This window comes from Cherax quadricarinatus, chromosome 43, assembly GCF_038502225.1.
Source record: "Cherax quadricarinatus isolate ZL_2023a chromosome 43, ASM3850222v1, whole genome shotgun sequence".
Taxonomy (NCBI): Eukaryota; Metazoa; Arthropoda; class Malacostraca; order Decapoda; family Parastacidae; genus Cherax; species Cherax quadricarinatus.
The window spans coordinates 32,870,587-32,883,236 of record NC_091334.1 but is presented as its reverse complement, the minus strand read 5'-3'; the positions used below and the strand labels follow the sequence as shown (position 1 = coordinate 32,883,236).

The window sequence follows — 12,650 nt, the reverse complement described above, 5'->3', positions numbered from 1 at the left end:
TCGAACATTTCTGCTACTTTGAGCTCAATTTCAAGGTATCTTTCATTGTAAAACCAGCCAAAATCATCTCAATTTCTGTAATATGTCTTCCATTCTATAAAATGAGATCAAGAAAACTAAAATACAACAATAAATACCATACGAAAATACAGTGCGAAGTCGCTGTTTTATTCCAAAAAAACGGTCAAAGTTTTTTTTTTCTCATTATGCACTGTGTGCTGCAGGATTTTTTTTAGACTGTGCACACTGACCACATAGCCCCATTCTTTCATATGAAGGCCTACCAGCTTTCTCCCACTAGATTTGAGGGCGCTAGAATTTAGGCATACGTCAAAAACCCTGCGTCGTAAGCCGTAATAGTACTACGTCCGAAACCCTCAAAGGGTTAATACCTACCAGTTACTCAAAAAAAATACTAAATAATTTAACCCGTGAATGGTCCAAGCAGATCTACGTTCACATGTGTAGTACTACAAAAGTAGATCTACGTTTTTTTACATATTTTCAAATATAACAAAAAAAAAAGTAGATCAAAGTTTTTTTACACATTTTCAAATGTAAAAAAACAAAAAGAAGATCTGCTTTTTTTACATACTTTCAAATGTTGAAAAAACGTATATATACGTTTGGACCGTTTACGGGTTAAGACTGCTCAACTTCTTGATCATTTATTTCAAACCTAAAATTTTTTCAATTTCATTATTGTATATTGTGCTTAATGACTGCTCAGCCATTTACTCATTACTTCAAACTTAGCCCCTTCAGGGTCCAAGGCCAAAATCTGAAGTGGTGCCCCAGTGTCCAAGAATTTTCCAAAAAAAAAAATTTTTATTTTTGGTTTTGAAACAATAGAGAATCTTTTTGTGAAAGTAATAAAACAAAAAGTACGAAATTTGATGGAAAATTGACGAAATTAAGCTCTCGCGAATTTTGATGTGTCAGCGATATTTACGAATTGGCGATTTTGCCAACTTTGACTCCCATTTTAGGCCAATTACATCATTCCAGTCGACCAAATTCTTAGCTATTTCACTAGTATTACTTCTATTCTATTGATTGAGCACAAGAAATCGCCAAGTCAACTGTTACAACTACAAAATAAAGTGATCGGAAATTGGTAATTTGGCCAATTTAACACAAAGTTCAAAATATTCAAATTTCAAAATAGCGTCCAGAATAAACAATGTAGGTATTCCTGGAACTAAACTAACATTTCCTCTGTTCATTAGCTACGTTTTGAGTCTTTACAAATAAATCCCATTTTGATTTTTTATTCACATAATGAATTTTTATTCACACCAAAAAATAGAAGATTTATTGTTATGCAATATTGTAATAATTGTATAAATATCATCACCACATTTGTGAATGTATATTAGACCCACCAGCTGGCGTGTATTAGATGTGTGAGGTCGTTTGTTTACTCTTGAACATCGGCAAAAATTTAACATTTCCACTACTTTGAGCTCAGTTTCAAGCCATTTCCAGTGCTAAAACCAATCAAAATCATCTCTATTTCTGTAATATGTCTTCCATTCTATCAAATGAGACCAAGAAATTGCAAATACAACTATAAAAAACATATGAAAAACACTGCAAAGTTGCTGTTTTAATCGAAAATCTTGGTTTCAGTTTTTTTCTCTCATTATACACAGTGTGCTGCAGGATTTGTTTTATGTGGTGCACACATACCACATAGATGTATTCTCTCATATCTAGGCCCAAGTGTACCACTCACAGTTTATCAGAGCGAGCTGAGCTTATGACGTAGATCTACGGTTTGGACCCTGAAAGTAAAGCCGTAGATCTACAGGACGGACCCTGAAAGGGTTAAAATTCTTTCAACTTCATTGTTTGAAATTGTGCTAAATTGTAATACTGTATATTTTTTAAAAACTATATCAAAACTAAGTATTCTCTACTGAACTTACTAAAGCCATATAGCGTGAACTAACAGAATATTCAGTTTTCTTGTATTCACTGTCACTCACCTAATGACCATATGTACAATTACAGCATTGTTATTGCCTTATTAATCTTAAGTTAGTCTTAACTATGTCCAAAATGCTCTGCATATAAAGGGGCTTTGGCATGTACACCCAATTGTTACACTCCTTTGTATAAACATGTTTTTTTTTTTTTTCAACAAACCGGCCGTATCCCACCAAGGCAGGGTGGCCCAAAAAGAAAAACGAAAGTTTCTCTTTTTAAATTTAGTAATTTATACGGGAGAAGGGGTTACTAGCCCCTTGCTCCCGGCATTTTAGTCGCCTCTTACAATACGCATGGCTTACGGAGGAAGAATTCTGTTCCACTTCCCCATGGAGATAAGAGGAAATAAACAACAACAAGAACTAGAAAGAAAATAGAAGAAAACCCAGAGGGATGTGTATATATATGCTTGTACATGTATGTGCAGTGTGACCTAAGTGTAAGTAGAAGTAGCAAGACGTACCTGAAATCTTGCATGTTTATGAGACAGAAAAAAAGGACACCAGCAATCCTACCATCATGTAAAACAATTACAGGCTTTCGTTTTACACTCACTTGGCAGGACGGTAGTACCTCCCTGGACGGTTGCTGTCTACCAACCTACTACCTATAATAAACATGTATCATGCTAAAATAAACTTGTTATTGTCAAATAAAATGAATGGAAATAAGAAAATGAAGATACTCTAGAAAAGACTCATCAGGGTAACTAGGGATCCCAGGGCAGCTAGTTTTCTGTTCCAGCGACTCAGCACTGCTATTCAGAGGGGTAATGCCTGCTGTATTTTGGGCATGCGCCCCAGTTCTGAAGAGCTGGATGAGATTTTCGCATTATAATCAGTGACAAACACGTAACAATAAGTACTAGATATGTATCTCTCACACCTCATGTACTGTATGTGCCATCTTTATATCAACAATGTATCTCTTAAACCTTTTGTACCATATTATGTAATAAAATATACCTATTGGTAAAAATGAATGAAAAGATGGGGTAGTAAGGGAAAGTGGAATATTCAAACAGCTTCAGGAAGAAATCCAAATATTCTTCCTCGAAGCCTTATTATCCACCTCTCCAAGGCTTTGGGTCCCACAATTTACACCAGAGGTGGACCACTCTATAAGTATTTTATATTTTTGAGATACATACTTGCACTGGCAACATGAACAACGTGGGAACACTCACCTGCACTTGCCGTCAGCTGCGTCTTGCTGAAAATTTTCTCTCTTATCTCTTCTACTATAGCCTTCGATAACCTACCATTTTCATTATCTGAAAACCAAGTATTTCAAAGTCTTAATATGTATGTCTATAAATCCAAGGCAGTGATATTTTATATATTAGGGTAAACATGGGGATGTGTCTCACAAAATTTTAATAACACCATTGTAAAGAAAGACGTATATTTAGTTGGATGAATCGTATTAAGAGTCATCTAGCCCAATGGTTAACACACTAACCTGTGAGTTTCAGCACTCACTTGCCATGGGTTTAAACCTCATCCATTCCATAATTTGAAAAGGATGTGAGAAGGAAGGAGAGGAGAAAGGTCTTCAGTATATACTGTACATGTTTTATATATGTTAGGTACAGGTCCTCCATCACAAATCCGGCATCATTGGGACCTGTAGTGTGAAGGATTACTGAGTTTGCCGGATTACAAAGTGATTAGGTTAGAATACACTTGATAAAATTAACCAACTTGACTTACACAAAGTTCATTGAGCATTGGCAAAAATCAAACATTTCCATTACTTTGAGCTCAATTTCAAGGTGCTTTTCGTCATGAAAGCAATCAAAATAATGTCTATTTCTGGAATATATCTTCCATTCTATTAATTGAGACCAAAAAAACGAGAATACAACCATAAAAACCATATGAAAATATACTGCAAAGAAGCGGCTAATGGCTGAAAAGTGAACTCCTTTATTTATTGTCCATCTTTTTTTATTTTTGGTGTATGTTAAGAAGCATCTTTCCATCATACATTGCCCAAGTTTCAATAAGACAGCCCAACAAACAACTGAGAAAAAAAAATATTTACCAAAAATCATATATGGCAAGCCCAAGCCAGGTACTGGAAATAAGTCACTGTCTGACTTTTCTGGGTTATCCTAGGTTCTTTATACATACACTGCTATGTATGATAATCTATGTAACTGTATTTGTGTATACCTGAAAAAAATTACTCATTTCTAGTCTGTCGACTGAGTACAAGAAACCGCCCATTCACCTATTTCAACTACCCAATAAAGTGTTCAGAAATTGGCAATTTGGCCAATTTCACACAAATTTCAAAAGATGCCAATTTCAAAACAGGGTCCAGAATAAACAATGCAGACATTCCTGGAACTAAAATAACATTTTCTCTGCTCATTAGTCACAGCTCCAGGCTCCTCTTATATTACTCTTGCTTACCATTTCGAATTTTTATTCACACAAAAAAATAGAAGATTTACTGTTATGCAGACTGCTGCATTATTACAATAATTGTATAAATAATGTCAACCCATTCTTGACTCCATATTGGAATTTGGACTGGCAGGCGGACAGGTATTGGACGGCGACGTCATATGTTTACTCTTGAGCTTCGCTAAAGAATAGAACATTTCCACTACTGTGAGTGCAATTTCAAGGTACTTTTCATCATGAAGGCAATCAAAATCATATCTATTTCTGTAATATATCTTCCATTCTATCAAATGAGACCAAAAAAACGAGACTATAACCATAAACACCATACAAAAATATACCGCTAAGCGGCCGCTAATGGCTGAGAAGTGAACTTCGCTATTTATGGACTGATTTTTTTCATTTTTGGTGTACGTTAAGAAGTATCTTTCCATCATACATTGCAAATGTTTCAATAAGATAACCCAACAAACAATTGAGAAAATAACAATAATAATAACAATACTACTACTACTACTAATAATAATAATTTTTTTTTTTCTTCAACAAGTCGGCCGTCTCCCACCGAGGCAGGGTGACCCAAAAAAGAAAGAAAATCCCCAAAAAGAAAATGCTTTCATCATCATTCAACACTTTCACCACACTCGCACATTATCACTGTTTTTGCAGAGGTGCTCAGAATACAACAGTTTAGAAGCATACACATATAAAGATACACAACATATCCCTCCAAACTGCCAATATCCCAAACCCCTCCTTTAAAGTGCAGGCATTGTACTTCCCATTTCCAGGACTCAAGTCCGACTATATGAAAATAACAGGTTTCCCTGAATCCCTTCACTAAATATTACCCTGCTCACACTCCAACAGATCGTCAGGTCCCAAGTACCATTCGTCTCCATTCACTCCTATCTACCACGCTCACGCACGCTTGCTGGAAGTCCAAGCCCCTCGCCAACAAAACCTCCTTTACCCCCTCCCTCCAACCCTTTCGAGGACAACCCCTACCTCGCCTTCCTTCCCCTATAGATTTATATGCTTTCCATGTCATTCTACTTTGATTCTTTCTCTCTAAATGACCAAACCACCTCAACCCCTCTTCTGCTCTCTGACTAATACTTTTATTAACTCCACACCTTTTCCTAATTTCCACACTCCGAATTTTCTGCATAATATTTACACCACACATTGCCCTTAGACAGGACATCTCCACTGCCTCCAACCGTCTCCTCGCTGCTGCATTTACCATCCAAGCTTCACACCCATATAAGAGTGTTGGTACTACTATACTTTTATACATTCCCTTCTTTGCCTCCATAGATAACGTTTTTTGACTCCACATATACCTCAATGCACCACTCGCCTTTTTTCCCTCATCAATTCTATGATTAACCTCATCCTTCATAAATCCATCCGCCGACACGTCAACTCCCAAGTATCTGAAAACATTCACTTCTTCCATACTCCTCCTCCCCAATTTGGTATCCAATTTTTCTTTATCTAAATCATTTGATACCCTCATCACCTTACTCTTTTCTATTTTCACTTTCAACTTTCTACCTTTACACACCTTCCCAAACTCATCCACTAACCTTTGCAATTTTTCTTTAGAATCTCCCATAATAATAATAATAATAATATCTTTATTTACTACACGTACATGTACAACGTATACAGGCCTAGCTGACATCAGTGACATACTACTATATAGAAAGCCCCTTGTTATGCAGAGTATTTCAAGCAAATTAGGTCAGTGTCCCATGATAACACCCACACCAGTCGACTAACACCCAGGTACCCATTTACTGATGGGTAAACATAGACAACAGGTGTAAAGAAACACGCCTAATGTTTCTACCCTGGCTGGGAATCAAATATTTACCAAAAATCATATATGGCTAACCCAAGCCAGATACTTGAAATAAGCCATGTTGTCTGACTTTTTTGGGTTATCCTAGGTTCCCTACACATATGCTGCTATGTGTGATAATCTATATAAAGAAAATAGCTTTTTTGTTTCAGGTTTATGGTGCAGTATGAGTGTATATCAAAGTTAGCCCTGTGCTATACTCCGTTTTCTCTAATATAAGCCCCAAGACAGGGATAGGAGAATGGTACTTGTATCTCATTTCCTCTTCATACCTCCATCGAACTGCTCAGTATTATGCCAAATATTATTCATTCTGGAGTATTTAACATGTTTTATGTTATTTATATTGTTTATTATATTAAATCAACTGTGATAGGCAATAAGCTGTAGTGTTGATATTAGCGTAATAATAAAGTATATTCCCCTGCATCACAAGACTGAGCTCACAGCAACCGACAGTGGCTTCAAGGCCACCTTATCTTTAATGGACAATGTACTGTGTATGTGCTTTACACAATGAGAAGCATTTCTTTTATTTGTTGGAACCATGGCTAGGGCTAAAAGTAAACAGGTTATAACAAACGGAGAAAAGAAATTGGAATGACTTATGCAGCAAGTAGAACCACCAAACAGTACCAGCAGGTTGGTGTGGCGACCCTGGAAATTTGAAATTATGCTAGCCGAAATTAGTGCCGAATAACTGAAGGAACCGAATAACTGATTGCCGGATTTGTGATGGCAGACCTGTACAGGATAATCTTATTTAACTGTAAACACAAAGTGCAGGTAAACCCTCAATATAATGGTCCTTGATATAACTGACCTCAATATAGTGTAATGGGCTTCAATATATTAGACCTCAATATGACAGACAAAATCCCCTGCTTAAATTGTACTTTTAGCTCATTTAATTTCAATATTTACTGCAGTACACTCTATCTACAAGCTGTGTGCACTGTACTATATAAAGTACAGTAATACCCCGGTTTTCATCCTTAATCCGTTCCAGAAGGTTGGCTGAAATCCAAAATGGACAAAAAGCCGAAGTAATATTTCCCATAAGAAATAATGTAAATCCAATTACAGTGGACCCTCAGTTAACGCCTGCATCGGATAGCGCCAAAATCGGATAATGCCTCGCTTTGGCATAAAAAATTGACTCGGATAACACCTAAAAACTCGGTTAGGAGCTTTCGTCCTATTATTATGTCATATTAGACATAATAATATTATGTCATATTAGATAAATTGTGATAGATAAATAAGCCGTAGAGATATTAGTATCATATTGAAGCATAATAAACTCGCCTTCCTCTCGCCTCCTACATGCCTGCTACGCTCCCTGTCCGTCTGCTACACTCCCAGCACGCCTGCTACACTCCCTGCATGCCTGCTACACTTCCTGCATGCCTGCTACATTCCCTGCATGTCTGCTACACTCCCAGCATGCCTGCTACACTCTCTGCATATCTGCTATACTCCATCAAACTAACTACGTAATTAAACATCTCCAAGATAAGTGCAAATATTTCTGTTATTAATATTGTAATATTATGTCATATCAGATGAACTGTGATAGATAAATAAGCCACAGAATTGATAAAAGCGTCACATTAAAGTACAGTGGACCCCCGCCTTACGATATTAATCTGTTCCTGAGAGCTCATCATAAGCCGAAATTATTGTTAACCAAATTAATTTTCCCCATAAGAAATAATGGAAATCAAATTAATCCGTTCCTGACACCCCAAAGTATGAAAAAAAAAATTTTACCACATGAAATATTAATTTTAATACACAAAAACTGAAGAAGACGTGCACAATTACTACTCTACTAAGAATAGAATACATGACACTTACCTTTATCGAAGATCTGATGATGACTGATGGGATGGGAGGAGGGGAGTGTGTGGAAGTTATTGTTTAGAAGGGGAATCCCTTTCCATTAGAACTTGAGGTAGCAAGTCCTTTTCCGGAGTTACTTCCCTTCTTCTTTTAGTGCCACTAGAACCAGCTTGAGTCACTGGACCTCTGTCGTACAACAAATCTGTCCATAGAGTTCTGTACCTCCCGTTCCTTTAAGACTTTCCTAAAATGAGCCATAACACTGTCATTGTACAGGCTGCCAACACAGCTTGCAGTAGCTGTGTCAGGGTGATTTTCATCCATAAAGGTTTGCAGTTCAATCCACTTTGCACACATTTCCTTAATCTCTTTTTTCAATTCCATACTAATTCTCGCCCTTTTTACCACAGGGATGGCACTAGAAGCTTTCTTAGGGTCCATGGTGACTTATTTTGCAGTTACAAGCACTAAAAACACTGGGATAATGTGAAATGTACCAAATGTATGCGTAGATGCGACCGTACTGGCTGGCTTGTAAACACTGGTGCTGAGGCCACACGTGGGACACGTCCCAGACGAATCACGTAAGGTGAGTTTTTTTATTGTGAGGCGAGGCAAAATTTTTGCGTTCAATTGCTTCGTATGGCAGATTTAACATAACGCGATGCATTCATAAGGCGGGGGTCCACTGTACTATTCTGTCAAGCCTCCTGACAGCAGGAACGGATTAATTGGATTTCCATTATTTCTTATGGGGAAAATTGATTCAGTTAAAGGTTAAATCGGTTAAAGCCTAGCCCTCTGGGACAGATTAAAGGTGTTAACCGAGGGTCCACTGTAATCTGTTCCAGACGCCCAAAAATATTAACAAAAAATACATTTTATGGGGAATAACTCTAGTTTTACATAGAGAAAACAACGAGAAATAAATATAAAGGACTAATTTTAGTGGATTAATGAACATTTAAATGAGTTTTACCTTTATTGAAGACTCTTGTTGGTGTATTCTTTATGAGATCCACATACAACTGTCTTGCTGCCTTTTTCCAAATTATCGCCTCCACAACACTATCTCCTGCTAACTGTTTTTCGTTGATCCACACCAAAAACAACTTCTCAACATTTTCAATTGTTTGCTATCACTACCACCGTCTACCACCATCACTACTACCCTATACCACCATCACTACCACCTTCTACCACCATCACAACCACTACCACCCACTACCATCACTATCACCCTCTACCACCATCACCACCACACAACCACCATCACAACCACTACCACCCTCTATCACCATCACTACCACCCTCTACCACAATCACAACCACTACCACTCTCTACCACCATCATAACCACTACCACCCTCTACCACCATCTCAACCATCCTCTACCACAATCACTACTACCCTCTGCCTTTGTAAAGGATTTATCTGGAGTATACCTGGAGAGGGTTTCGGGGGTCAATGCCCCCACGGCTTAGTCTGAGATCAGGCCTCGTGGTGGATCAGGGTCTTATCAACCAGGCTGTTACTGCTGGCCGCACACAAACTGACGTACAAACCACAGCCTTCTTGAAGACAGCCAGGGATCTATTGGTAATCCCCCCTTATGTATGCTGGGAGGCAGTTGAACAGTCTTGTGTCCCAGACACTTACTGTGTTGTCTCTCAATGTACTTGTGGCATGGTAGTGATACTTCTCCACAAAACTTTGCAACTCATTCTACGAGTTCTTTCTTGAATTCTATCATGTTTCTCACCTTCTTTACCAAAGGGCTTGGCCCCATTGTGGCTTATTTCACAGTCACAATCAATAAACAAGCACAAACAACAATGGATGAACGTGCGGAGTATTGCTAACTCAACGAGAGACAGAGGCAGGCTGAGTCTATTACATGTAAGAAGTGGCATCCCGGGTAGGTGGACGCATCTGATACGGGCGATTTCCGAGCGGAAGTACAAAACCCGGGGGAAAATTTCGCCGAAAAAAAGAGCTCGAAATCAGAATTGTATGATTTCACACTGGATAAAAACCAGGGGTCCACTGTACAGTAAAATACAGCCTCTCCTCACTTAGCGACGTACTCGTTTACTTATGACTCAGACTTATGATGGGCTCTCTGACCAGCATGCATACCTAAAAAATGTATATTAGAGCTGATTTCCTCTATTCTGTTTATTGCAGTATACAGTACACTACTGTATAAACATTTAAAAATATACTAAAAATGTTATAAATGGTGCAAAGGTGACATTAAAACAATATCAAAGATGGTTGACACAAACCCACTACCATTATAGTATGCTCCTCACTTAGTGACAAATTCATTTACCGATGTGATATTAGGAACAGAATTCCATCGTTAAGTGAGGAGAGGCTGTACTTCACAACTTTTTCTGCAATTGTTCAACATAATTCTGATTTAACAAAAATTTGGAGAAACCTTCCCATTAGTCCAATATATAGAGAGTTTACCATAGTGATAATCAAAATATAATCACCCTCCAGTTTGTCGACATCATAGTGTGAAGCATTTTTGTTCATATACTCGGTAATGTCCAAGTATGCCTCGTCCAAAGAAGCGGAGCAAAAATTGGCATCGTACTCGGAGAAAACTTCATGAATCTCTTTACTAACTTGCTTGTACTTTGTGAAATTTGGAGGAACAATGACAAGATCAGGACACAGCTTCTTGCCAATGAAACCTGGCATGGCAGCCCGAACACCAAACTTGCGAGCAGCATAGTTGCTCGTACTCAGCATTCCCAGCCCTCCCACTGCCATGGGCTTGTCCCTGTTAGTATTTATTCATAAAATTAAATTCCACTAAAATAGGGCAAAACAGGTGATAGCAATTTTACACATGTTTCCATCTCTATACTCTACTCTCATTTCCTTACAATGACTCTCCACTTGTCTATAAAGTCTGATATTCTCATAATAAAATAATCTAAACTGAAATTCAATTTTACTTTAATACACTGGCCATCTCCTACTGAGATAGGGCAATTAAAAAAAAAAAAAAGTGGTAGCACATCCACGGTCACTCGTCATATTGCTGTGTTGCATTAGCAAGCATTAGTATCAGTCTGCTCAAAATGCTTATGTATGTTAGTGGCTTTCTTTGTGCTTAACTATATTTTACTACATGTAAACTACACATTGTATGCTACACAAAGAAATAAAGTTTTGAATTTTGAATTTGACATGCTGACATCACGGTTCAGATGACACACCAAACTACAACACTGCCACCTGTCTTTCAAAGTACCAGCACTGTACCTCTCAATTTCAGGACTTAAGTCTGTCTAACCAGCTTTCCTGAATCTTTCACATATAGATCACATCACATTACACTTCAACATACACTCTCATATAAAAACTCACACAATTTAACTATTAATAGTATTAGTCTAGCAGTCACCATCAGTGGTGGATGTAAGTGTGGGCAGAGTGGGCATCTGACCAAAGGCATCCACCAAATAGAGGCCTCCACCATTAAATTTAACAATAATGTTATAAAATAAGAGTCTGCAGTTACAAAAAATTTAAAGTTTGAAGTAACATTAACAAAATGAGAACAGTTTGTTACCAAAGTAGCCTGGCATGGCAGTATAAACATCAAATTTGTAAGGGGCTTCCACCACTAAACTTAAAAAAACTATTAACATTATAAAATAAGAGAGTCCAAATTGTGCAGAATTTATGTAGATTTTGTACAGTTAAAAAAATATCAATAATAATATTAGACCTTTTAACAAGTGAGCCACAGTTTGCAACTCTTCCAGAAACATAAGTCACTTTTCAAGGTTTTCACCTGAGAAAACATACTGATAATGATAATTATATGAAAAAATTGATTGCAAATCACTATGCAAAAACATACAATAATTTGAAAGGTCATAGTATAAGCTTTCAAATTATTGAATTGATAGTAAGTTAAAAATTGAATTGATAGTAAGTTAAAAATAATAGTTAAAATATAGGCTACAAGATTAATCATTAACATCTGAAAATGTTAACAATATACCAGCACCCAGGGGACCAAACTGTGGATGATGTACAGTAAAACACCTCATTTAATGAATTTTGGAAATTATGGACAAAAAATTTGTTGAACAAATGCTGGAATCACTGATGGATAACAAGGTAGTTAAGTTTTTGAAAAAGGTAAAAGTGTGTGTAAACTGAACTGAAAAATAGGGGAGAAGAACAGGGTTATGTTCACTACACCTCCCCCTCAAAAAAAAAAAAAAAATTATAGGTCTCAGAATTATACAAAGCAATGATGATGATAATGTAATTATAAGTTGATGAAGTGATGCATCAGTTGAAGATCCTGCAACCACAGATGGAGATGCCTTATTGTTTGGTAGTCCCATTCATTACAACTGTATGGGGATTATAAAGTGGGGTTAGAGTGGTTGGGGTGTACACAGGAGGGGTTAGGCAGGAGAGATCAGACCAGCTAGAGTGACAGAGAGTTCAATGTGGGGGTGGGGGAACTGGGGTGGGGATTAGACGAC

The 12,650-nt window shown here is 37.4% G+C and overlaps 1 protein-coding gene across 1 annotated transcript in view; it reads right to left on the bottom strand.

Moving 5' to 3' along the window:
* LOC128694075 (DNA polymerase kappa-like) overlaps positions 1 to 12,650 on the bottom strand; it is a 103,309-nt gene that overhangs the window by 21,885 nt on the left and 68,774 nt on the right. The window contains exons 5-6 of the mRNA XM_070093846.1: positions 10,626 to 10,918; positions 3,179 to 3,265 (exon numbers count right to left, since the gene is read on the bottom strand). Coding sequence (XP_069949947.1) covers positions 3,179 to 3,265; positions 10,626 to 10,918 — 380 coding nt within the window. The remainder of the gene's footprint in view (positions 1 to 3,178; positions 3,266 to 10,625; positions 10,919 to 12,650) is intronic.